Below are 27,263 nucleotides of genomic sequence, written 5' to 3'. Positions count from 1 at the left end.
TACCCAACTGGCTAAGAACCAGTGTTCTAACTAATGGTGGCCTCTGTGTCAAAATCGTTTCCCATTGAGATAGAATATAAAGGACAGTTTAACATAAAGCCAGGACCACTTTCATTTAAGCACAAAGCATAAGCCAACATAAGGGCCAATGTGGGAGACTCCAGAGTGAATGTGAATCTCATGTGTGTTTCTGCATATTCAAAAACAGCACATGGGCAGGAGCCCCAGGCACACCAAAAACAACCACTAAGAAAGTTAACCTCAAGGCTACAAAGTTTGAGTCTCAGCACTGTATAAACTGGTCCTGGTGATATACATTTGTCATTTCTGCAACTGGGAGGTGAAGAGAGGAGTTGAAGACCTTCCTCAGGTATATAACAAGTTGGTGGCCTGACTGAGACCCTGTAGAAAAAAAGGAAATGAAGAAAAAGGGTAAGAAGAGAAGATAAACTTTAATTCAAATAGAAGCCACCAAAAAAAAAAAAAAAAGCCCAGAAAATGTGAAAAATAACATCAGGAGGATCAAAGTGATATGGTAAAATTATGCAACTTACACACAGGATTCTATGATATTTCCATTTTTCAAAGCCATTCTGTGACATCTTTTAAACCCTTGTAATGTTTGAAACTGTATTTATGAAACAGCAACTCAGAAATCGCCTTACGTAAGTGTTATAACCAGTACAGTTAATCCAACAGCATATCTGATAACTTATTTATGCCTGATTCACCTTGAAAAAAAAACACCAGTACACATTAAAACAGAGCTAAAATGCTCTTAAAATGCATTACATTTATTTCTTTATATGTCTGTCCATATACATGACTGTGGAAGCACATATGGAGGCCGGAGGACCCCATGGGAGAGTTTTCTCCTTCCACCCACGGGTTCTGGTTTGTACCTCACAAACCAGCACACTTGGAGGCAAGCACCCTTAATTCATGGAGCCGTCTCACCGTCTCCTAAAACGCTTTTTATAGTGTAAAAATAAACCACCAGCACAGAGACAAACTCCTATTTATTTTATTAAATACAAGCCTGAAATGTAAAGTAGATATAACAGGTTCTAAGAAATTATATTTTCAAGTTCCAAAATATCTTCTTGGTGCTTTGACAAGTAAAACAATGCTTTAAAACATTTTTTTTTAATCTCTTGGAGGGAGGGGTGCAATTTAGGAATATAAAATAAGCTAACTCCCCGAACTTACAAGCATATTCAGAACTGTTCTGACTCCCTAAGGTGGCTGTAAACAGCTTGTTTCTAAGAGTTCATAGCTTAGAGGAATGTGATTATCACAGTTTGTATCGCTTCTGTCTTGGAAGCAAGCCCCTGCAATACTACACGGTTGTTTCATGTTTCCATAATCCAGTCCTAACATTACCAGTGAGGTCAGTAGCTAGCAAGGGTCCTTCCTGCCCAGCGCTTTTAACTGGTCCATTCTGAACAGCTAAGTTCAGGCCATAAGATTTCTGCTGACTTTCCAGGTCTGCTGCAGCTGGCTTCCTCGGTGCGTCTTTCTTACTACTGGTTGAAACAGGCTTATCAACATTTCGGCTACTTTTGGGAAGTGTGCTGCAGGCATCGCTGCTGTCTTGCTGGGGTGGGTTGTACTGCCTCTCTCTATAGGCTAAATAAGCTCTCCGGCTCCTCGAATGTCCTTCATTGCTGCCTGGCCGGCTTTTAGGTAAGCCGTTCTGCACGCTGCCTTCCACACTCGTCGGGACATCATAGGCATACTCTCGAAGGACCGCCAGTCTGCTGGCCCGATGTCCTTTACTTCGGTTTTTATGATGGCGGGCCGGGTGCATGTTTGTTCGAAACTGCACGTCTAGAGGAGCCACGTGCATTTTGATATCATTATCCATCGAGTGCTCAGTCAGACTGTTATCAAGCTGAGGTACGGCACTCGCAGGTAAGGCATTGCTGTGGTACTGGGCTGCAGCAGCCTGCAAGTTTGTCAGCTTGCAGCCCTGGGAAGAGTTTTTGAAGCTCGACGCACTTTTGTTTGTGCATGAAGACTCTGCGCTGCTATTGGTGCACTTTGGTGCCTCTCCGTTAGTCCCGCTCGAGTTGGGGGGCTGGACATTGACTTGCACGGAGTAGGAGCTCCGCCCCGGGCAGCACATCATTATCCACGCAAGCCGCACATCCTCCCTGTTGACGCAGTGGTGCACCACGATGAAAGCACTGAAGCTTAAACAAGTGGCTCCAAAAAAGAAGGTAAAAACCAAGTCCAAAGGGTAATACAAAGAGACAGCCATGGCCCCGAACAGCCACAGGGTGACATACAGGAGCAAAGTCAGGCTGGCCCCCAAAAGCTGAGACTGAAAACTGTGCTCATTTTCCAAGGTGGAGGTGGAGATGAGAGACAGAGACATGGAGTCCTGATGATTCACTTCACCGTTCTCATTGGCTGCCAATCTCTGCTGCTCCTCCGTCGGCTCCTTGAGCTCATATTTGCGCTCAGGGTGTCTTTTCAACTGAATAAATATGCTTAGAAAATACATACAGTTTACAAAAGTGATGAAGCTGGCAGGTCCGTAGAAGGCTCCCAAGGATGGCTCCCAGGCCATCCAGCAGCTAGGAGAGAAGATGGGGGACCAGCTTAGACACTTTAATATTTCAATAAAGCACCCAGGAGACTGCCACCGACCGTGCCGACAAACCGCTCAGGAAGTAGTGGGCTCGGGCCCGGGGTCTACAGAGAACAAGCACTACTCACTAGGGTGCAGTGGGCCGGCTGCCGTAGTTCTTGATGTTGGCCGCTGCGGTGATACCACACACTATGATGGGGATCCCGCCTCCGATCAGGTAGAACCTAGGGGAGACAACAGCTCATTAGCCTTCCCTATGTGGCAGGTACGTACGCGTACTACAAAGGCTGAACACTTTACAGGTCATTATCCGAACATCAGTCCTCCCTTCCTTCCAGTCCCACGCTGAGACAACATTCAGAGACTGCTTTTTTAAACGACAGCAAATGCTTTGAGTTTGGGTTCTTTGTTTCGTTTCGTTTCTGCTTTGCTTTTCCATTTGTTTGTTTCTTTCTCTTTCAAAAGGGAAAGTCTCTGAGCTGAGAAAAGCTGGTCAGCTGCTGCCACCCTGTGGCCAGGCAGAAGAACGCTTGGGGCTAGGTAAGGTTTTATAGCTGGTTGGGTTTTTAGGGAAAGTGGCTTCCACTAAATTCAGCTAGTGAGCCCCAAAACGCCAGTGTTGTTACACAGCAACTGTTGAGATTCACACACATAAAATATGGCAGGAAGACGTGTGGAGGATGAGGTTTCCAAGACTCTCAGCAAAGCCAACAGTCTTCAGTTCTCTGACACAATGGCAGGCACCTGCCGTAATCCAGGCTGGGTGAGCAAACCCCCATGAACTCTGTTGTTACTCTACTCTATCTGGAGCCCTCTTTCGTTGCTTCTGGAAATAGATGAGGCCCGAGATCCGCTACGCTCCTACCTGCTCCCTAGATGTCGTCCACTATCAGGGCTTCAGTGACAGTGGCGTGTGGAAATCAAGTGGGGTGAGCACTCTTAGGCCTCCCTGCGGCTTACCGTCTGTGCCTGTCCACCACAGCTGGTTTTCTCCTGTAGCATTTTCAGCTGATAGAAACACCATCTGCTGAGGTGGCCAGCTTGCTGGGGCCATCCAGGCATCTTCAGTTTTCTGATCCTCACACTCCTCAAGGCAATCAGTTGTCAACCCCACTGAACCTGCTTTGCACATCTAGAGTACCTTCTCTGGCCTCTCGGAGAAAACCCCAGTGACTCATCAGCATTTCTTATAGTCAGGCCTTCCAATTTGTACTTCACGCTAATGCCACACTGTCCTAAGATGACACTGTCGGGCCAGTTCTCTTGAGTTAAAAATCTTCAGCAGCTACACACATTTTACACATTTTACCATAGCTACCTTGTGCAGCTCTGGATTGTAACACTCCGTTTTGGAAGAAGCAGGCACCAGATGCCTACAACTCAGGAAACTGACAAAACTCACGAAGCTTACAAAACATAACTTAGGAGGCCCTTCCCTGAGGTACTACAGGCAGTAAGTGATTTATAAAGGAGAAGAGACTCTCCAGTAAGGTGGCACGAAACACCAGCCATGCAGCTTGCCTACGCTGGGTGGGGCTAGTTGGTGACACTGCTGTTCAAGTCACCCATTCTCCTGTTTAAGTAAGTCTAACAAATGCGCCAGTTGCCCAAGATGGACTTGCATGAGCTGAATCATTTATATGGTCTCCCACTGACCTCTATCTGGTGTGAATAAGAAATAGACTCCTAAGGAAAACTAACCTCTAAGTCCCCCAGCCAACTCTCTCCCTGAACCCCCTGCTCCTCCAGGCCACACACACCCTATGCTCGGCAACCTGCACTTCTCAGCTTCCTCTGTTCACTCCTTATTTAGCGTGCACCCTCTCCCTACAGCAGTAACCCCCAAAGCCAGGCTCATGCAGCAGCTTAGCATATGCCTGCTCCTCCCATGTGAGTGGCTCTTTTTTTTATACATACAATTCTGCAATTCTGCACTTTGAAGAGATCTGAACAGTAGGCAGTCCACAGCCCACAGCCAGGCCTGCAAACTCAAGGGCAGGGGGTGCGTTCAGCCAGGCGCACATCAGGCCTTCGGGGAACCCACTCACCACTCACCTAGCACAATCAATCCATTCACAATTCTTTTTCTTATGAATGGGCAGGAAAGATATGTAACTCCAAACTCATTCTGTCTTGTACAGAGGGACTAAATTAATTCTTGAGATTAAGGTCAGTGATATGTGACCTCCACGAACTCAAAAAGCTAGTATTTCACAGAAAAGCGATACCACCCCCATGCTCTCTGTACCTGCTTCCTCCTGAGATGCGGAAGCCGATAACTCTGAGCCAGTCCGTCAGCTTACAAGTCCTTCCCTTTGCCTCTCAAAATCCACACCCACGGCCCCTGTTGGTGTAACTTAACAACTGTGCTTCAACTGAAGCAAACACAATACTTAATGAGCACGTGTGGTAGAACAAAGCTGCCGGGTACCTCAGCATCGGCCGTGGTGGAGCGGGTGGCTCATCGGGGTCCTGGCATCTCTTAGCTTTCTTAGTGACTTGTTTGTAGATATTTCTAGCGGTGACTCCGACCCACAGTACTGTGGCAAGCGTAGAATAATGAAGAATGATCCCAACCTACAAGGAAGTTTGGACAATGTATGAAAATTTAAGAAGAAATGTTTCCTGAGCCTGACAAAAAATGCAGAAGGAAGGCGTATTGTGACCGGCTCCCTCAAACGCTCATGAAGAAATCGAGGTTCTTACCAGAAGGTGCAACTTGTCAGGCAGCTCACCTTCTAACTGCCACAGACAGGAGGGACAGAGAAGCCAAAGATAATGAGAACACGACAGCACATAGTAAGTTCTGGAGAAAGACGCTGTTGAGCAGGTAAACTCAGAAACAAAACTTAGCCTCCGCTTTACACTGTATCCCTTTTCCTACCTGGCTGTGATTTCAGCAAGGTCCCACACCATCCCGAGCACCAGCGTCCATGCTGGGGTGCTTAGGGTGCTGTGAAAGTGCAGTGAGGTTAAACAGGCTGTCTACGCCAACGCTTAGCTATGGTACTTTACTTCCTAAAAATAGTTAATGTGATTATTATTAGAAAAGTCATGTTGAAGGAATCACGTGAAGTCACAACTTGAGTCTCTTCAATTTTAACAGTGGGGACTTTACCAACAGAGAGCACTGCAGTTCTGTGGAGCCCGGATGGGTACAGAAGCAAGGGCACATCAGGTACCGACAGTGTAACGGCAGTGCACGACATGACACATATAGCCGTTTGTTAGTGACGGCAGGAAGTATGCTGATCACACGCCTGTCACAGCACCTCTGACTGAGGATGAAATTGTAGATGATGATGAAAGGAAACATAAACGACTCGGAACTTAATTTGAGAGAATAAGCACTGTACACTGCCAGATCGCGGGCACCATCTAGAATCTTGTTTTATTTTATAGAAGGGGGCAGAAAGTCAGACTAAGTTTCAATCTGTAGGCAAGGGTGGCCTGTAACTCACTAACTCACTATGTAGCCCGATTGGCCCTGAACTTGCAGCAAGCCCCCTGTCTCATCTTCCAAAGTGAAAAGACTTATAAGCATGACATATCATGCTTTCCCAACTAAACTTTCTATCTTTTCCATCTGCTGTTGTTCTTGATTCTTTGCTTACTTTGGAAACGGACGTCAAGTTCTCCAGGCTAACGTTAATGTCGCCACTATGTAGTGGAGGATGTCTATAAACCCCTTGTCCTCCCTCTAACGCCTGGGTACGGAAGTACAGGGTGCTCCACCACACATGGTTTTATGTGGTGCTGAGGATCGAATCCTGGATCACACTTTTTCTTCACACGATTATTACAGGTAACGCTCTAGAAGTGAAAACTTTCAAGAAAACTCTTCTCTTTTAATGGGTAGCTCCCCCACCTTCAGAAAACTCATGTGCACACTGCCAAACCCAGGTCAGCATGAGTTAACCTGCTGTTGCTAAAGCCGAGAGGCATAGAAATCAGAGTAGCTCTTCACCAGGATAGTTGCTACTTAGAATAAAGCTTGCAGACTTGAGGAGAGCCAGGACAGTGGTCCCGCTGAGCTAAACTAGAAAAGTTAGACATCATCCCTTAGGACGGAAGTGGCTCCTTGGTTTGCATCAGCTTTACTGACTTCCTAAGATAGGTTCACAGAGAAAAATGTCACAACCCTTTCTGCCATCTAAAGTCATACTAAGCTCCTGAAGGAAAGGTAGCAAATTTATTGCATAGAAACCAATAAATTCAAACGGCATCACTGAGTTTTTACTCAAAATTCTATTGCTGGCGATGGATGCACATTAAATACTGTACGTTACAGACACTTCAGAGCAGAGGGCAAGGTAAGCACCTTTCTGAGGAGAAGAGCTCAACAGTTGGCCAGATGTGTTTTCTATTGGCATTTCTAAATTTCCAGAAAAGTGTTCGTTCTTCAGAACGCTTGCCACTAAAATGATCATGAAAATGGAGACTTTTCCCAGTTGTGGGAGCAATTCACCAACCCACAAGAGGCAGGAAGATGGAGGTGAGATCCAGGAGGCGCTCCCTGGTCCTGTGGTACTTTCCACAAGCATTGGATGATGCGTAAAAGACAATCTGGTGGCCACACATTCAAATAAAGCTGAGCCTGGCAATGTGCTCAACGATTTAGAAATAAGTAATGCATGGGACATGTAAAGAGCACATTAAGTGTAATACAGCATTCCCTATGAAAGGTACCCTGAGCCAGAGAGAAGCACTCTACTCTGCCTCTGCCGTGCAAGTTTGAGGACCGGAGTTCAGAACACAAAGGCAAGCTAGGAAAGCTGGGTAAGCACGGCGGCCATCTGCAACCCCAGCGCTCAGGTCCCTGGAGCAAGCTAGTTAGACTGCACGGCTGTGTCAGCCAGCTTCAGGCTCTGAGAGAGTCTGAATAAAGTGGGAAGTAATCCAGGAAGACAGTGTCAACATTGGGTCTCTACACAAAGGGAACGGGGACACATGTCTAATACGTGTATACATGTGTACACACACACACACACACACACACGAAGGGAGGGGGAAAAGGACAATTATTTCCACACTACATGAAAGTTATAAAAGAATGGGCCTCAGGGTTGGAAGACAGAGCAACACTTAAGAGGGTGTACTGTTCTCGCAGAGGAACCAGTCTCTGTTGCCAGGGCTCATGTTGGGTAGTTCACACTCTCTGTAACTCTAGCTCCAGGGGATCCAGTGAATTTAGCCTCTGTGGGCACCAGCATACACACACACACACACACTCTCTCTCTCTCTCACACACACACACACACGTACCACGCGCACACACACAATTTAAAATAAAATTAAATCTTATATAAAAGGAGTAAGTCTCACTTATATGTCACTTACATAGTATATGTCACTTAAGTATACTTCCTTTGCTTTTCTTTAACTAAGTCACTATTGTATACACTGTGGTAGGCATAACTATACCAAAAGCAAAACAACAAAAAATCCTACCTGTATGATGAATATCATAATCATATGTGAACAGGCAAAAGTTATGAGAAACACCTCCTAGCAGTAAGTGACTGTCACATGCCCACAAATATATTTCTATAAGTTACTAATAACGCTCCTGGCCTCACCACGAGGTCAGCATTGCTAACTCAGAGCTACAGAACAGAGGTCCGCAGCCACGCCAACAGGCTCTTCACACTCAAGTGTGATTGATGGTCTATAAGGCCCCAGTCCTCAGCCAAGCACAGTGATGGCAGTGGGAGATCTGACCAAACTGTTCAGCATCGTGATCATGCCTCTGCTGTGTCCCACCACTAGTGACTTGGGGCCCTTGACTTCTACACGATTGGGTTTACATACTTATATAACAGGGAAAAGTACCTCTTAGGGTTAACATGCAAGTTAAAGACACAGCCGCAAGTAGACAGCTCTTCCTGTTTCCTGATTCGATTTTCCCCACTGGCTCTCCCGTACCAGCACAGCAATTCTCTAGATAACAGATAAAAAAGGACACTGGAGAAGGGCGGCTGGCACTTTATTTGTAGATTAAATCACGGAACAGCAGACCAACAAGGAGAGTTAAACAAGGTCCAGCCAAGTCCCTTTATGATTGGCTAAGAAAACCCAGGGCAGAAAATGAACAACCAAGCAATTACTCAATGGTCCACGGTGAACTGGGACACAAATCCCCTGCAACCTCCCAGCTCTGCCTCTTTGCTTCCTTCTGCTCCTTCCACAAAACAGTTAGAGGCAGCAGAAAACTGGAACTGATTTTAGGAACCTGGCAGCTGGCACCTCTAACACTCTCAACCGATCAGTGTGCGATAGGACATGCAGCACTCCTATCCTGTTTGTAAAGTAGGAGACTCCTGACAGAGGGAAGGCACACACAGCTACCCAGATGACATGCCTATGCAAAATGGCACCTAAAAGTGAGCACGTTACGGCTCAGTGATGAGGTGGTTGGTCCAAAAGAAACCAGCTAACTGTGGTGCCTATAACATACGAAAACACATGCTGGCCTGGTGGCTTTCTCGGCATCACAACCACCTGTGGCTCGTCTCATCCTGCCCCCCACCCTAACCATCTCCAGCCCATGGACTTCCCTTCCTCAGCTTTTCACTCCTATATAACACGGCCCATTTCAGCCAAGTGGCCTCTCGGTCCTCTCTTTAGTCACCTCTGAAGGAGAGATAAACGTGTTTTTTGTTTAGATCACAAGTGTGGGATGAGAACAAGACTTGTGAGAGAGCAGGTGATGTTTATCCCCTTAGAAGTTGAACCACCGTGTGGGGGAGATTGCTTGTTAAGCAGCTGAGAAAGTCCTTGAACAAATTCTGAGAGGCGGTATAAATGTGAACCAAAAAACAGGAGGCGCGGCCTTTGGAGACTTGGCATAGTTTTGGCTGTTCATCGCTCCACTTCGAGACACTCCTAAAGAGAACCACTCGAGGGAAGGCTTCGGGGCTCCAGGCTCTGGCTGAGGCTCCAGGTTCCAGCAGAAGAAAGCCTGCTGATTACACCAGGAGAATTGTTCCTCTGAACTGATATCCTTATGGTTTCATTATTGTATTCTTTAATCTCCTTTTCCTATTGTTTAGGTTAGGCGGGTTATAAGTGAGGTACTCTTGGTTAATAAGTTCATAATAAAATATGTTTGCTAAGAAGATCGAGCCTACACACCTCTCTTCATCTCCTTTGCTTAACACTCTCTTCTCTCTTGCCCTCCCCTTATCTCTCTCCTCTCATGGCCAAGCCCAGTCTCATGGCCACGTTTAGGGTACTACTCTCTCCCTGCTCTGGGCTCTTCCAGGTGTCTCTGGCTACACTCTCCTTCATATCTACAACAAAAACCTTTCAGTCAATCACCTTGGAGCAGTCATGTTCTCAGTTTACACAGCTGGTGCTGAAACCCTCATTTTATAGAGAGACGGGGTCTCACTGTACTGACATGGTACTCTCTTTGTAGACCAGGCTGACTTTGAACCTACAGAGATCCACCCTCTGCTCCCAAAGGTTTCAATTAAAGGCCTGCAGGGCTCAGTTTTAGAGATAGAAGATTGTTCTATTTAGCCATTTAGCCACCCTGACCCGTATTTTACAGGAGAAATACAGAAGCCTCAGCTGGGTAGACTAGTAGAACAAGAGGATGAGGCAGGCACAGACTAACTGTTACCCACAAGGGCCTGACATCCTCACCCAGGTTTCCGTCCTCCACATGCCTCTCCCAGCCCGACCAACAGAATCCTCTTGCAGTGTGAAAGCAAGGAGCCTTGAGTCATGAACACGAGAACAGGGCTACTATGTCTGTCACTCACTGAATGTCCTTTGTAAACCTTTGACTGGAGCATTTGTTCTGAGCTCCTAGGAAGCCCATCATCTCCCTCTCCTGTTCATCGTAGAGAGGCTATAACCCACCATTTGGTCATCTTTACAATAGTCTCTTCCTATTCATGTCCTTAATGAATGAATTGGCATGTCTGCTTCAGGAAGGCAAGGTGCTCTCTGGGATGAAACTGAGGAGAGTTGTACCAAAGCGCACCGCAGGCTTTAATAACAGGACCGAGGCTAAATAATGCCTGGGGCTTGATTTCTATCGACAAACACGGGCTTCTTTTTCTCAGTAACTATGGAGTGTCTACTATGGGTCAGATTCTGTGTTGGTTCATTTAACCTGTGGTGGCTTAGAGTCTGGAGACAAGGAAAAGTAATTAGGCACCATGAAATTATAGCAAGCCTGGACAGTGGGGCACGAGGGACAGTATCTCTAAAACTGTTACTGACAGTACCTGCAGTGTAGGCCAGAAGCAAGGATGTGACTGGTGAGGGACCAAGAACAAAGAAGTTGTCTTCTGTCTGTGTATTGTGCTGATCCGAGACTCATTACCTGGGAGTATGCTTTCCAGGGCAGAAGAATGGCTGACGCAAACACATCACACAGCTGAGATATCACTGCGTCGATGCAGGCAGTACTCCTCGGTATCACTTACTGAGAAGTTAGTGTAAGCCTGCTACTATTAAAATGCAGTTACTGAACCCTCTCAGTGATTGCTACAAACACACAACCATTTTAAATTAGTTCTTAAGAATGCAGGGGTGGTCTGACCACAAACAGGCCATAATCCAGCGTGATTGGGCCAGGCACGGCCAGAGTCTCTGTTAATACACTGATTGTTCATGACGTAATAAGCATCTGGGAATCTACCAGCGAGATGAAATTCGGACCTTGACAACAACCTGCATCTCACCACAGAAGCCCGATTCAAGGTAACTATCTTCCCTATTCTTACCCTTCAGTTTTCTTGCAACTACCCATCTTTATGGAAAGCGGGTTATGTTACTCACGTTTATCCCAGGAAAAGGCAGGTCAGTGTGAATATGATTTCTCAGCCTATTTTTGCCTAAACCTCACTGGTCATGTTCCTCACTATTCACTCCATGCCCAAGTTTTCTCACTCTCTGTGACAGGCACGCACTTGGTTGCTTCCAGGTTTCTGCCACTGCGTACAACACAACATGAAAATTCAGACCCACAAGTGCAAGATCATTAAGCCTGAGTGAAGCTGCAGGCTCCATGGTTTGCACACTTTTAAAGCCTCACAGGATACACCCACTCACATTCCCATCAACAGAGTACTCGGGATCCTGGGATCCACTTGTTCACCGGGTCATACTTGTGCGCAGCTGTAAGCTCTCTACATATGAGGGGCACAGTAGAGAAACCACTGAGATGGTGGCTCCGTGATGGGGGTGGGGGTATTGCGAGTAAGAGCGAGAGCATCCAGATGCATCTGAAAGGTTTTAGAACAGAGAGAGAAGCAAGACTGGGACATGGCAAGAGCTAACTGGAGAGAAACAGAATAGTGGGGTGGGGAAAGAGGGAGAACTTAGCCATTATAAAGGGGGGTAAGGGGGCTAACAAAGATGGGGGGAGGTGAGCAGTGCCAGAGGGCTACCTGGGGAGCTTTGAAATGTATAATGGGCATCTGTGAATAGGGACTGAGGGAGCCCAGCATGGGCTTAGATGTGCCACCACAGGTATATGTCACTGCTGGCTTATGTCCCTTCTGCCTGAGGCAAGGGAAATGACTTCCTTTGGCAGCCAGGTACCTGTGTCACAAGTTCCTGAGTTAGGCTGGCATATATCTAGATACCAGAGCTCCTTCTAGTCCAGCTTGAGCTGATTTCTGGACATATGCACATCCTGAGATCTAACCCACTCGTCTCCAGCGCCATGCCTGTGTCCGTGCCCTTCCTGACCAGCAGGAATAAGACTCAAGACAACCGGGTTCCTTCTCAAGACGGTTTACTCAGGAATGAATCTTCAACAGCTTCCCTTGGCAGAGAATGGCCCCGCCCCCAGGCAGGCAAAGGCTTATACCCTCAGCAAGAGCCAATCAGGGAGAGCCACGTGTAGCCTCCCCATAGGTCTGAAATGAGTCATGGAGACGTAAGGCTTGATGCCCGTGCTGATAGCCATATAAGGACTTGTTTATTAGGGAGAGCACTCACCGTCGGGAGGGTGGAAGGCGGAAGCCAGTGCCATCTTTAGGCGTGGCAACATCGCAGCTCTCGACATGCCTGCATAGCTGCCATGCTCTTGTCATGGTGGTTACAGACCCTACTACCTTCTGGAACAGTGGGCCCCATAGGAAATGCTTCCTATCTTATGTTGCCTTGATCATGGCATCTTTTTTTTTTTTTAAGGCTGGCCTTGAACTCACAGAGATCCACCTGGCTCTGCCTCCCATGAGCTAGCATTAAAAATGTGAGCTGCAGTGCCCAGCTGGTCATGGTGTCTTACCACAATAATCAGAAAGTAGCCAAGACATCATATCTGCATACTGGAAGGAGACTTTTGTACATTAATGTCATATTTAATCTTTTCTAAACTTTCATGTCATTTCTGGTGATGCATGTGTGAATTAGTTTTGCTTTTTAATGTATACAATCATAACAGCCAACAATTCAATTATCACCTCAATTTGCAGGTCAGAAACTGAGATAGACACACTGGCAACTGGAATCATGATTTCAAACTGATATTTATAGTCTATGCTCACTGTCGCTTTACGCTAGCCAAGGGATGAAACGATTCCTGCTTATCATGAATACAAAAAGGCATCAGAATGGAATATTATTTGATCATTATAAAGAAGAAAATTATACCATATTCAGGCACACAGATAACCTTCAAGGACACTGTACAATGGTAGAAGGTCACACAGCCCCAGTAGTCAAAGTCAGACCAGCAAGAGGAGAGAAACTGCTATTTGTCAGAGAGATGAGAACAGGAGAGCGGCTGTTTGGTGGGGACAGCGTGGACACTCCCCAAGTTACATGAAACAGGGACTTTCCAAGGTGAGATGCATAGGCAACACTGCACACCTGTAAGTGTTAGAACTGAGGTGCAAATCCAAGTAGTCTGATTATTTACTGTTGTATTACACTGCTTATCCTTATGTAAGCAATACACAAATAAGGAAAGAAAACTATCTTCTATTCTTACATGGAGAGAAATATCCTATTCTTTTTTTTTTTAATTAATTTATCCAGATTACATCTCAACTGTTTCCCCTCACTTGTATCCACCTGTTCCTCCCTCCCTCCCACTTTCAACCTATTCTCCTCCCCTAGGTCTGTGACCGAGGGGGACCTCCTGGCCCACTATATGGTCATAGGCCATCTATCAAGTCTCATCTTGGTAGGTGGAAAAGAATAAGGTATACATGAAGAGCAATGGTTATAGTTTAAAAGCAAGAGTTAACTATTTAATTATTAATGTTTAGCAATCCTAATGGGTTCTTAGTGTTGATCAATTCCTCTGGTTTTCATCAATGGATTAAGTCCTTCTTTAAAATCTGTCAGAAAAATGTCATTTCTTTTTCACTCGAAGTTGGGACTTTATAAACATTGAAATGAACTGTTCAGCCCTGTAAAGGGCTTGACAGATAATAGGCAAGTACTAAGGACAGAGACAAGTTTTTAGAACTAGCCATTAGCCTGCAAATAAGTATTCAAAACTTCAAGAACACTGCCAGATTGCTTAGTGGGCGGTATTAGACTGGGCTGCAAGTAAAGCGAAAACTACAGAGAAACAGTTCGTTTGTTTTACAGTTAATGAAACACAAAGTTATTTTCTAGTACCATAATTTTTTTTCCACCCTAAAACCTTTCAAGTTTGACTTACTGCTTGACAGACGCTGGCATTTCTGGTCTGGGTTATTCCTCCCACGAACACCACGCAGGTCAGGAAAATATGAAAGCACAAGTTCACGAGCATGTGCCAGCTCTTGAGACTGATCCGAATCAAGCTGTTGGAAAAAAGAGGAACGTGACCACTGGGTCGGCACACTGGCAGCAGGGCTCTGATGAGCAGCTACAGGTTAAGTCTGGCTGCACAAGAGGGTGCATTTAAATGCTTTAAGTTTTAAAATCTTACTAACTGAGCATATACTATAAATACAACACACACACACACACACACACACACACACACACACACACACAAACATACACACACTCTCTCTCACACAAACACACTCACTCTCACACACACACATAATTTGAGGGACCATTTGACCTAACATTGTTTCTAAACATTTAGCTTTATATATTTTTAAGGCACTCACGAACCATAGCACCCACTAATGTTATACAAATTCTCCGTCGTCTCAACACAGACAACAGTCACTAATGATGTCTAGGAATACTGGATTACACACTTAGCTATACAGAAATGCTGGCAGAGCACCAACGAATTCTGTCCTGCCCAAGCTGCAAAGCACACATAGCCTAAATGCCCAATGCATTTCCTCCTGCCCTTTTACAATGAAATGTTGAAGTCTCTCTTTTTTCTTTTCCTTTCCTTTTTTTTTTTTAATACATCAAAATCACCTTTTGTCCCCAAAGCAAATGTCAACAAATGCCATACATGTCTGACTTAAATAGGAGAATACTTCCTAGCAGAATCTTTGTAAGTAAGTCTTTTGCTTAGCGAACCCTTTTAGTCCATTACTAAATCAGAAAATAAAAGTTTCCATAGCGATGTCTCCAATGAACAGAAACCAAATCCTCTGTTCAAATGTCACCAACTTTCTTACAAGTGCCATCTTTACAGATACTAAAACAGTGTAAAAGCCATAAAATACAAGCGTGGACTGTCTCTCACCGTGAGAGGGCTCTGCAGGGACCCCGATACACGACGAAACCCCACTCTCCTTCAGGCGCCCAGCACTCACTCCCACAATCTCTTCCAGGTACAACCCAGCAAAGTGGAAATGGGACGATGTCCTCAATAGAGGAGAGAAAACTCCTCAGGGCTGAAGTTAGCTCTGGAGCCTCAGAGGACGACTCTTCCCACCCCGGGTGGCATGGAGTGAGGGCGATGTGCAGTCTAGAGTAAGCATCCTCATTCTGCACGGGCACCCCTGCTGTCACTCCTAAGCTCAGCCAACTGAATATGAAATACAGTCCTTCCGTCCGTGTGCACAGGTCTACAGTGGTCGGATGCACGCTCCTACCTGTGGTGGTATATGTAACTGATGATAACGGCCAAGAGACACAAGAGGAGAATGATGGCGGTGGTATAAATCACAGGATGCAGGAGACTGGCTGCTGGCGTGTACAACTCTGACCCAGTCAGATCCTAAAGGGGACAAAAAAAAATGGTCATGGGCTGTTACAGACATGTAGCTACCGGAAGTTTCTTGAATGCTGTTGACCAAAAACTCTGGCCCAGACTGACATCTCTGTGTTCTATTCCGACTATGTCCCTTGCTCTTTGTCTTGGTAGTTTGGTTTGGTTTTTGAAGAAAGGGAGAGTTTATTTCAGCTCGCAGTTTTAGAGGGATAAGAGTCAAGCATGGTTGGGAAGGCATAGAAGTGGCTACAGGAGCAGGAATCTGGCTGACCTCATTTCCTCCACACACAGGAAACAGGAAGATAGTAGGAAGTAAAGTAAGGCTACAAATGCTTAATGCCTGAGCAATGCACGTCCTCCTTCAAGGCTCTACCTCCTAAAGATCCCATAGGAATCTCCAAACAGCACCATCAACAATGAGCCCAGTGTTCAAGTACATAAGCCTAGGAAAGATACTTATTATTCAGACCATCACCCTGTTTATGGTTTGTACCACATGCAAAACATGTTTGGCCGATCAATCCTAGAACCTAAGTCTCATACCCATGTTTAAGGAACAGAAGTTATACCACATATGGAAGTCAATCTTTGCCTCGCTAACAGACTGCATACACAATGGTAATCCCATAAGATTTTAATAAATCTACTATTATGTAACATTAGACAAATTACTGAAATGGTGACCAAAATAATCTAAGATAAATCTCCTTAAAAACAGAAAAGGTTGACTTTGATGTCAGCCCATAAACTCTTGGTAGTCTGTTCGGTCTGTAGCAAGGATAGTAGATAAAGGTGCTTGCCTAGTGTGGCTAGGCTACAAAGATGAGACAAGGATTCTAAACCCCTCTGTGGCGGTACTTCAGTCACCTAATATCCTCCCACAACACCCTTATCACCCTGTCGTCTAGGGCAGCACAAGCTGCTGACCCAACTTCAAACAGGTAGACTTTTACAGGACACTTACCTCTGCTGTACTTTTAAACTTTATTCTTTCAATTTTTCATCATGTATACAATATATTGATCATATCCATGCTCAATCCCTAATTAAGCAACTCCTCCCAGTCACCACCAACACAGCTCTTTCCAAAGTTTATGTCTTTTTAAAAGAATGCCTGTTGAGTCCAACAGTCATGTTCAGAACTGGACCACATCCTTACTTCCATGTCTATCCACAACGAAGGGAAAAAAAAGAGAGAGTAGCAACCCACATGAGTGACGATGCAGACTCCACCGTCCCTAATACCTTTCAACACTTAACACCCTCATAGTCACCAGCTGAGACAACATGGCAGATGACACTGTCCCCAAGGCAACAAAGCCATCAGGAAGTAAACTCAAGTTCCAAAAACCTGAACACAGCAAATACCATGCAAGATGTGGTTCCTATCCTTGCAGGTCACAGCTGCAGGGGGAGAGAGACTGACAACTGAGCCTGACTGCATTTGCTGAAGCTAGAACTACAAAAAGCCTTGTAAGAGACAAAACTCAGGCATCAATGGCAGCAAGCCACTTAACAGAACGTGGCCCAGTTGCTAACCATCCAGCACTTTATTTAGAAAAGTTCTATGAAGCTGGTACATGATTAGTTCCATTTTACAGATCACAAAACTGAGGGATGTAAAAACTAAGTCCTGTGAGGATCAGATCCAAAGGAACTTCACTGACAAGTGTGGATTCCCAACCTCAAAATGGACACTCTCTTGCTCACAGAGAGCAGCCACCTTAACCCTGCCTTCCTCAGACAGGACTGAGGCACATCACAAAGACACCTGCACAGTTGGCCACAGCTAAGGGTACAAAAGGGTGGCTGGATGCAGGAAGAAGCTCACAGTGATGCATCTATAACCAGAAAGCTCTTCACAAGGTCTGAAGGAATAACAGCTGGATGGAAAAATGAATTCCAAGCTTGGTGCTCTCCTGCATCATGACCAGCTGCAGCCTGTGGGTCCTCCATTTACTCAACAGCCATAAACTAGGTGCCCACCAGACAGGCACAGTCCTGGGCAGCAGATGTGCAGCCATAGGTAGACAGTCATAGGCCTCAGAGGGCTCAAGGTGAACTTAGTACACAGAAGGAAATGGACAAAGACCTCACTGATGACCCTAGAGTCTGCCGTTGTAATGTGCACACAATATGGGTCTACAACACAGGGCCCCAAGAAACACGTCTGATGACACGTTTAGAATATCAGGGACACTTTTAAACCTTTGGGTAATGAGCATCCATTATTTCTATGAGGAGCAGTCATACCAGCACAGACACAAGAGCTAGAGATAAACTTTCAGTATCCTGGACACAGAAAGTATCAGAGCCAGCACACTCTGGCACTGCTTGCTTCAGAGTCCACTGACTAACCACAGGAATTGGGGCTGTTATCCCCTATAAGACAGAGAGATACCAACATCTCACAGGAAGTAGGATGGACCGAAGGAGGATGCAAAGATACCTCCTATAGTCCTGGGCAGAGCATAACTCTGTCACAAGAGCAAGATAACAGGAAGAGAAGCTCAATGCACCAAATTTAGGTCACAAATAATTCCAATGAAGACTAAAGAAACTCTGCTCCATCAGAGTAGACACTGTCTCCACAGGAACAGTGACCTGCCCAAATGCAAAGAAGAAGATGACGAGGAAGAGGAGGGGGGAGTGGGGAAGAGAGGGGGAGGAGAAAGAGGAGGAGGAGGAAAAGAAAAAAAAATCCTACATGATAAGAGACCTAGAAGAATGTGCAAAGGGCATACAGTAAACGCTTTAAGACTTGAAGGGTAAGAAGAAACCAAAGCTTTTCTGCAGATACTTAGTAATTATTCAACACAGAACCATCAAAGTCATAGAAATCTCCCTTAGATGTTCAGCATTTAGGAGGAGAAGGGGGATCCTTGCTGGTTTGAGCAATACAAGATAGTGTAAGAATTGGAGGCCACTAAAAAGCTTAGGATGGTAGGATGGTTCTAAAAAACACTTGAGTCTAGTTATTGTGAATTACCTTATACTAAGACAGACTGTCAGAGAAAACTAGAATAAAACATTGTATAAATACAGCACTAGGAGGAGAGAAAGTAACACTGTTAGTAACTCTATTACTGAGACAGAGAAGGTCCCTATCGCAGACACTCACACCACTGTAGCCCAGCACTAATGGTGACCTCAGTTACTATTCTTCCCAGCGAGGTGAACAGAATCCAAGCAGGGTGCTATGTTGCATGGGACACAGAGACAACCGGAAGTGCAAAGAACAGGCACCATTCAGGTTCTGATGTACTGTCCACCTGACAGAGCACCAGAGGTACTTCAAGGCCAAGAAGAGTGAATAGGAAATGAGTAGAAGTTTTAAATTTTCCATCACTACCATACCATGAACAAGAAAAATAGAAACAGCAACAAAGCAGGAACTGCCCACGTGTTCCAGGATCTGCTCTAGAAAGGATAGCTCAGGGAAGCCCCTGTATGTCACAATACAGACATGCTCAAAACTTACAGAAAGAAAAAAAAAAAGAAAGAAAGAAAAAAGAAAACAGAAAATATATCTGAAATCAGAAATGAAAAAAAAGTCAGGAATAAAGAAAAGAAATGATGACTTCTATGAAACTTTTAAACTTCCCTTAAGGAAAAGAAAATCATATTTAAATGCAGGATCAAAGAGCAAAAGGAATCCCCGGATGTAACGACAGGGAAGAGAGAAGACACACAAAGCCACACTATGCGTGCTAGGTACAGAGTGTGAGCACAATCACAACTGACCTAGGGCACACTATGTTAGAACGCTGGGAGGAAGAAACACGGGGCTTGTAAGTGCTTGGGCATCAGCCATGGGGGCTAGTGGTGGGCATAGCACATGTGGAAATCACAGTAATCCAAACTGTACTAAAAGCTAATGAAAGAGTAAAAAGAGCTGGTCCTGTTCATCATTAGTTTCATCTTGCAGAAATGCGGCCAGCAGAGACATCACAAAATGTGTAAAGTGACACTATGTCACTTTAAACTGCTGGAAACAGACCCAACAGAGAAAACCTAAGATGACTAGGGGAGGGCTGGAAGATAACTCCTCAGAGGTGAGGGGAAGGGAGAGACGGGGAGGGGAAGAGGGAGAAGAAAGAAGGGAGGTAGGGAAAGAGGGAGGGAGGGAAGGGGAAGAGAAAGAGAGGGAGAGGGAGAAGGAGAGAGGCAGACAGACACAGAGAGAGATAGAGACAGAGAGACAGAATACGGCAGTGTGCTTTTCTCCCTGTGACACGTGAGATGTGAGAGATGAGGTGGTGCAGAGTGGTTAGATCAGCAGTTCTGGATCAGACTGCCTGGATTCTCATCATTGCAAATCTATGTTCCAAATCTAAGCCACCTCAGTTCCAGGCCTGTGGACAAGAAGCAATGACAATTGCCTTTACCATAAAGACAAGGCAGGGGCATGAGACATGAGTGCCTACTGCCGATCAGCTGCCACCACGCCATCTCTACTGCCTTAGCACGCAGCATCAGCACCACAGAGTGTCCAGGGGTATCAGGTGTCTTCTTAAATCACTTTCCGACCTCTATTTTTATTTCGGGGGGGGGGGGGTTGTTTTGTTCTTGCTTCTGTTTGTTTGTTTGGGTTTTTCAAGGCTAGGTTTCTCTATGTAGCCCAGGCTATCCTAGAACTCGCTCTATAGACCAGGCTGGCCTCAAACTCAGGTAGGTCCATCTTATATTTTGAGGCAGTTTCTCTCACTGAACTTGAACTCACCAATTCAAGTAGACTGGCTGGAGAGAACACCATGGACGGCCCAGTCTAGGCCTCCTCAGTGCTGTCCTTACAGGCACCCACAACGACATATGGCTTTTCACTACAGGTCTCCAATCTTTCACAGTGAGCACTTTACCTACTAGGCCATTCTCCACCCAGGAAGTACGGTTTAGGACAATGTATACAGCAAGCAAGCATGCGTGAAATGGGTGAACACAGGAATACATATTCACACTGAACATATCTTGAATATGCAAGAAGCCATCAACTGTAGTTATGTACAACTGATAGCTGAGGGATTCCCACTGTACAGTCACATGCAGAAGTAATTAAAACATACTGAGGCAGATGAGCGTGCTGTTTAAAAATTGTTTAGGCAAAAACCTTGCTCGCATTCCTGGGGAAGCCTACGTGTATTAACTGGACTTGGTTTGCTTTTACTCAGCACACTTTATATAACAGACGTGCAAGCACTGCTAGAGCATCAAGGAAGTGGCCGCTGGATGCTAGTAACAAAGGCAAAGCAGGCACAGTGAGCGCTTCGCCCTCCCAGCTGTTACTGAACAGGTGTTAAGGTCCTACATCGTTTCTATTGCCCAGAGCTCCTTTGCTTCTTCTGACCCCCCCCCACACACACACACACACACATAACTTCTGACATCAATCCAGTAATTCCAACTTCTGCTGAGTGTTTTCACCCCCTCAGGTGCTGGACAGCTTCTCTGTAACTCAGTACAGCAGAGCGATCAGAAGAACCAAGCAGGATATCATTACTCTGGACTTAGCAGCAAAACAGTATTTGTATCTCATTCTTTAAAGAGCAGTTCTCAAATGGAATCACAAGACAGAAGCACGTGGCTTATCGCCCAAGAGAGACGAGTACTTAGACTTTACACAAAGACATAAGAAGACCGCACGCAAGAAAATCAGGATTACACTGATGACTCAATAAAAAATTTAGAAGAAAACAAAGACAATGGTTTTTTATTTTAAAAGGGCATTACTTCTGTCTTAACCTGTTATTAAGTTCTGTAGGACAGCTCTGCTTTTCTCTTGTAGTCCTGATGGCGGACCACAAGGTTTATACATGCTATATAAGCTTTCAGAGATATATCTACAGCCTTAACTGGGCTTCATTCCATTACAAGCCTGTATGATGAAGAAGCGACACTGAATTTTCCATGTACTCTACAACTTTTTCAACAATCCCAGATGTGTTTCCATCTTCTTCCTCTAGGTGGCAGTTACATCTCAGAAAACAAGAGACTGAAAACAGAGTGGAAAGATCTCAGCAGTCTTCCTGCTTTGAAAAACTATGTTCCACATTTTTTTAAAAAGATTAAAAGTCTGAAAGATAAAAGAATAGCTTATTCCTTCTAGAAAAGGATTATACTAATTTAAATAGTTTAGAAGAACAGTTAGGAAGTTCAAAAATAGAACCTTTCAACTAGTATTAGATTAAACAAAAACAAAAAGTTTCATATAGTGCAGTCAGTATCACAGTGAAGCTTAAAATGCAGTATTTGTGTTTCATTCGCCCTGTTCAACGTCTGATTAGTATTATATACACGTCAGGCAATCTTGTATTTTCTATTGTTTCTCCTTCAAACGCTACACAGTTTCCAATTATTTTATCCTCAAAATGTGAACGGGAAACATTTTTAAGCCACAATCAATCAAAATGCAGAACTGTGGAACCAAGTCTCCGTTGCTACGTCTACTGCACAACTCTCTCCACTAGAGCTCGGGGACCCCCCGAGGAGGAAGAGAAGGTGGGAAGACAGTAAGAGCCAACGGACCAGGGAATTTGCTGTGAGACTGTTAGGTACGTCAGACACCACCACCCATGAAGTGTCACCAACATGCCTGCCCAAACGTAAGCAGAACAAAGTGGACAGACACCAACAGATGTACTAACGTGGAAGGGTGACAGGAACTCACAAGGCTCCAACAGTACACGGAAGTAACCCCAGGCAACTCAGGATGCTGACAGCTGGAGAAATAGTCTCTTCTTCTCCAGGGAAGAGCACACCAATAGGTTATTCGAGACCACGTGGTCAGCCCTTAAAGCATACGCACAAGGAACACTATAGACTGAGCAGGTTGTATGTATGCACACGTGCACACACACAAACACACATATGCGCACACACACACCACCACCATCACCACCACTATTACTCCCAACAACAATAATAATTAAGGAAAAAAAGTCATGAATTTGAAAGAAGAGCAAGGGGAAGAAGGAATGAGTATTAAAATAAAAATAAATAAGTAAATAAATAAATAAATAGCTTAAGAGAAATTGTCTCAAACTTTAACTAATGTCAACTCTGGAAGGAAAAACTACTTTTCACTTGTGTATCTTGTGTGTGGTGTGTGTGTGTGTGTGTGTGTGTGTGTGTGTGTGTGTGGTGTGTGTATGTGGGGCAGGGGTGAATGACATGTGACAAGGGCAGAGGTCAGAGGGTAACTTCAGGGAGTCGGTTTTCTTCTTCCGCCATGTGTGGGTTCTAGGGATGGAGCACAGACCTTCAGACTTGGCAGCAAGGAGGCCCCCTCACAGGCCCATTAGTGCTTTAATTAAAAGACAAAGTGGTGAAATGTAAATTTACAGAAACCAGACACCTTGTGAAGAAAATCATTAGTTATCAACACTAATTTAAAGCACAAAAGGATAAATATAAAATAATAATAATGAATAATAATAATATTAACAACAATAAATCGGTTTTGGTGATACGTTCTCCGCCAACCATCAGAGACCCAAGAGTATGCGTGTGGAAGTACACGTATATTGGGTACGGCTCAGTGCGCTGCTTACAGCTGTGTGCGCCTAAGGATTCATGGCGTCACTGATCATGTCACCTGCAAAATATCCACTTTGCTGACTCAACTGCCAAGTGACCAGGAAAGGCCTTAAAAGATAGAAGCAAGGAAAATGAAGCAAACATTATGGAAAATTATATCTGGGCTTGCCTTAAGATCATTTCTAGCAGTAAATGCCATCACATTTAAAAAAAAAAAAAAGAAAGAAAGAAAGTCAAGTATATAATAAACCATGTTTCAAGATTACTTATACTTGGATAAAATACTGCCTAGACACCAGACTCACAGTGGGAGTTAAAGAAACAGGGAAGCCTTGGCTATTTCTGGGCAATGTCTCCAGACCTGCAGTGATTCCTCTGTCTGTTCTCTACACACACAACCAAGGTGGTAACACCTTCTAACAATCACAACATTAACAGCCAAATCGTAACCACTGTTAGCTAAGATGGATCATTTCGCCCTAATGTGCTCAAAAGTAAGACTGAAGCAAGTGTCAGTGTTTAAGAGACCTGGTCCCACCTATTAATAGAAGCTACTTTACAAAATGGTTAACGGCAACAACAACGTTGAATAACAGTGGGCAGAATGGAGCCAATCACAGTGAAGACACCGCTTCAGTATTGTTCATGCAGTCAAGAGCCTCAGTCATCCCCACTCATCCTCGTGTTTGTCTTCAACTCAAAAGGTTAACACTGTCGTGGGTGTGTGGTCAGAAAGGCAGGAGAAGGCAAAGCAGTCAGGAAAACCTTCTGTCACACACCGTGCGCTCTCTGGAGAACCAACTGCCCTACACTGACAGAGTCCAACTGCATAAGCCCAAGGTATATCCATGTGTTAAACAGGTCAGAGCCTAGCTGCTCTGATTCCTGTACGGTTCACTGAGCATCCTCTACAAGATACGATCTCACTCACTTCACTTCGAAGTAACTCAATTTCCCTTGGAACCCAGAATCACCTCTTACATAATTAAACGGAGCCGTTTACGTTAAGTTAAAAAGCAAAAAAAATTTTTTTGTTTGTTTGTTTGAGCTCAGTTACGCATAGCGAGCCATTCGAATATTCAGCATTTATACATCAAGCTAACAACGGGCCACACCATTAGCACAGCGTAGTTGCCCAGGGAGCCGCACTGAATGGTGGTGACGTTCTCATCCGAGGAGAGTATACAGCACCCGTCTGACTTCCAGCCTCCTTGCCCACTCAGCAAATCAAAGTCCCACTGCGCTGCCACAGCATCTGCTCCGTGCGCGATCCGTCGCAGCGTCACATTAACAGGGATGTGGTGGGTATCTACGGTCACACCATCTGGAGAAAATGGGGGGGAAAAACGTTATTTCTCAAACAAACTTCATAAACAATTAAATGCCGACTTGTACACTGATGGGCACTCTGCGAGATCTTTTTTCACTAGTGACTCATTAAAACAACAAAGAACAGAAATAAGCACGTTTTAGGAAGAGCAACCAATAAAGCCACGGTGCCCACCAACTGCCGGGTAACATCTGCCACACAAACCTATTTTCGTGAGGATCACGGGGGTCACCACTGTCCGCCGCTTGCCATCATCTGCCAACTTTGTTGAATTTCCAGTGGCCGGAAAAAGCTTTCCATTGCGGAATGCAATGAGTTGAAGCTTATAGAGCGAGTCATCGGTTGCTCGGACTTCTCGTTTTTGTTTTGGTGAAAAAAGGGAGGAAGGAAGCTGAATAGAAGCCTCCATGACAGTATTCTGAAAAAAAAAAATATATATATATATATACATACACATACACACATACATATATTATAAAGTTCATCAAACTAACATAAAAATCTGAACAATGTCAGTCATGAAAAATGTTCAAATTGTATGCTAAACATGTTTTCAAAGAGTATGTGCAAAAAAATTAACATTTAAAACAATTGACAAGTTCAGGAAAAAATGTCTGAGGCGTACATTATAGCATATACCAAATGTATAGAACAGAGAGAAATGCAAGTTCTTTTTCCAAGAGTTTAGGAAAAGGGGTATTGTTAATTTTCCCAAGACAACACACACACAGCTGCAGCAGACAGCATTAAACAGACGAAGTATTTCAGTGGTCACTCATCAGTTTTACAATGAGCAAGAACAATCAGCAAGAATGAACACAGCCAGGTTCACATAATAAAAGAACAGAATTTTACAGAGAAAACAGACATTTAAATTGAACATACTCTTTTCCCAGCATCCATTTCATGGAGACAATGAAATGGGTGCTTGGGAAAAGGTAACAGAAGAAACTGAAAGTGCTTGCTGGCCATAGAATGTGTCCTTACTTATTCACACTTGATCTCTGTCAAAGAGTCAAACAGCAACGTCATCTGTATTTACTGTGGATTTTATGTTACACAGCATTCAACTTTAAAAAAAAAAGTCTATACACTCAGAAGCTAACAACCAACTTACTTAAAAATATTCACTAAGAGAAGAATTTATCATGAAGCCATTTTCTTGGCTTCGACCCCACTTCTCCCTCAAAAGCAATCTTCATGAAAGGTAACAAAAGAATTCCCTCTTGAAAGACAAAGGTGACTTTCACTTTAATAATGCTTGGGTTCTGAGACATATGGAATACTACGCCAAATCCTAAGCCACCATATAATCTGACTAAAGTCTCTTGCTTACAGCCATGTTCTACAACGTCTGTGGCAACAGGAGCTGCACAGCTTGAGCCCTCCGCTCTCCACAGGCCTGGCATGCTAGGCAGAGGGTCCCTGACAGCGGCACCCCGCTATTGTGCTGTCTGACAAACTCCTGAATCCATCTATTTGACTTGCTGCTGAACAAGATAATTTGTTGACAACAGAAGAGACAGATCAGAACATGTGGCTGGCAGCCAAGAAAAAGACTTTATACAAGTCTGAAGATCATGCTCTTTAGTGGAAGAGTCATTCCAGTGACTTCCTTAGGTGGCTGTCCCCTTCCCTGGACTCTAAATAGTGTGCATGCCTGTGTCCCGCTACCAAGGCCTGCAGCTTCGACGCGTGCACCACTTTCTGCTTATTAACTAGACAGAAAAGAGTTCGGGCTGCAGATAGCATTATTCTTTCTTTTTTTTTTTTTTCAATCTCTCATGTACTACTTCCTGTCACTTACATTTACTGAAAATAGCTCACTGTTAATAAATTTAACCAAGTCGACATGGCATGCTTACTGAAAAAAAAATTGAAAGGTTCTACTGAAGCAAATGATTGACTTTATAATTACAAAAGTGCTCTGCTTACAATGCTGGCACGGCAGATATCTGGCAATAATCTGTTGGGTGTTATTTGAGAAATTTACATATTACTCTTAAATTAAAGATGTCACGAAAATATCTGTCAGAACTACTGTCTAAGAAAACCATACAAAGGTTTGCAGTATTCTTACAAATGTCCAGTGACACGAATGCCTCCACTCAGAGCTTTGGGCGGCTCACCAAGAAGAGGCAGAAAGAGTGCCAGAGCCAGAGGCAATGGAGGACTCTCCCTGGGAGAACAAGGCCCTCTACACCAACTGAGCAAAGCTCGTGTGCACTCACAGAGCCTGGACCAGCAGCAGCACAGGGCCTACACAGGTCTGCCCCGGGTCCTCTACATGCACACCATGCTTATCAGCTTGTGCTTTATGGGAGTCCTGAGTGTGAGAACAGACGGATCTTCTGCCTGCTCTTAGGACTCTTTTCTTCCTCTTGGATTGCCATGTCCAGCTCTGATAGGAAAAGTGTTTGCTTCAACTGGCGGTATTGTATTTTGTCATGTGTGGTGGTTATTTCTCTTAGGAGCCTGTTTTGTAACGAAAGACAGAAAGTGAGGGGGAATCTGGAGAAGGGAAGTGAGGAGGAACGGGGATGAGTACAGAGAGGGGAAATCGTAACCAGAATATATTATATGAGAAGAGAATATGCTTTCAATAAAAGAAAAAAAAATGAAACAAACAAACAAACATAACATGATATAAAAAGTTTACTATAAAGATACGTATTTACTAACCTAGTAAATTTCCCTAAAATACACAAATT

The 27,263-nt window shown here is 44.5% G+C and overlaps 1 protein-coding gene across 1 annotated transcript in view; it reads right to left on the bottom strand.

The window, feature by feature from the left end:
- Nucleotides 1-1,002: 1,002 nt before the first annotated feature.
- The window catches only part of ADGRA3 (adhesion G protein-coupled receptor A3), a 103,085-nt gene continuing 76,824 nt past the window's right edge, over nt 1,003-27,263 (bottom strand). The window contains exons 13-19 of the mRNA XM_084800087.1: nt 24,757-24,970; nt 24,338-24,546; nt 15,571-15,695; nt 14,238-14,361; nt 5,028-5,173; nt 2,725-2,820; nt 1,003-2,582 (exon numbers count right to left, since the gene is read on the bottom strand). Of these exons, the coding sequence (XP_084656213.1) occupies nt 1,340-2,582; nt 2,725-2,820; nt 5,028-5,173; nt 14,238-14,361; nt 15,571-15,695; nt 24,338-24,546; nt 24,757-24,970 (2,157 nt within the window). The 3' untranslated portion in view covers nt 1,003-1,339. The remainder of the gene's footprint in view (nt 2,583-2,724; nt 2,821-5,027; nt 5,174-14,237; nt 14,362-15,570; nt 15,696-24,337; nt 24,547-24,756; nt 24,971-27,263) is intronic.

This window comes from Acomys minous (assembly GCF_964271855.1).
Source record: "Acomys minous genome assembly, chromosome: 10".
Taxonomy (NCBI): domain Eukaryota; kingdom Metazoa; phylum Chordata; class Mammalia; order Rodentia; family Muridae; genus Acomys; species Acomys minous.
Note: the sequence above shows the minus strand (reverse complement) of the source record. Positions and strands in the feature narration are given on the sequence as shown.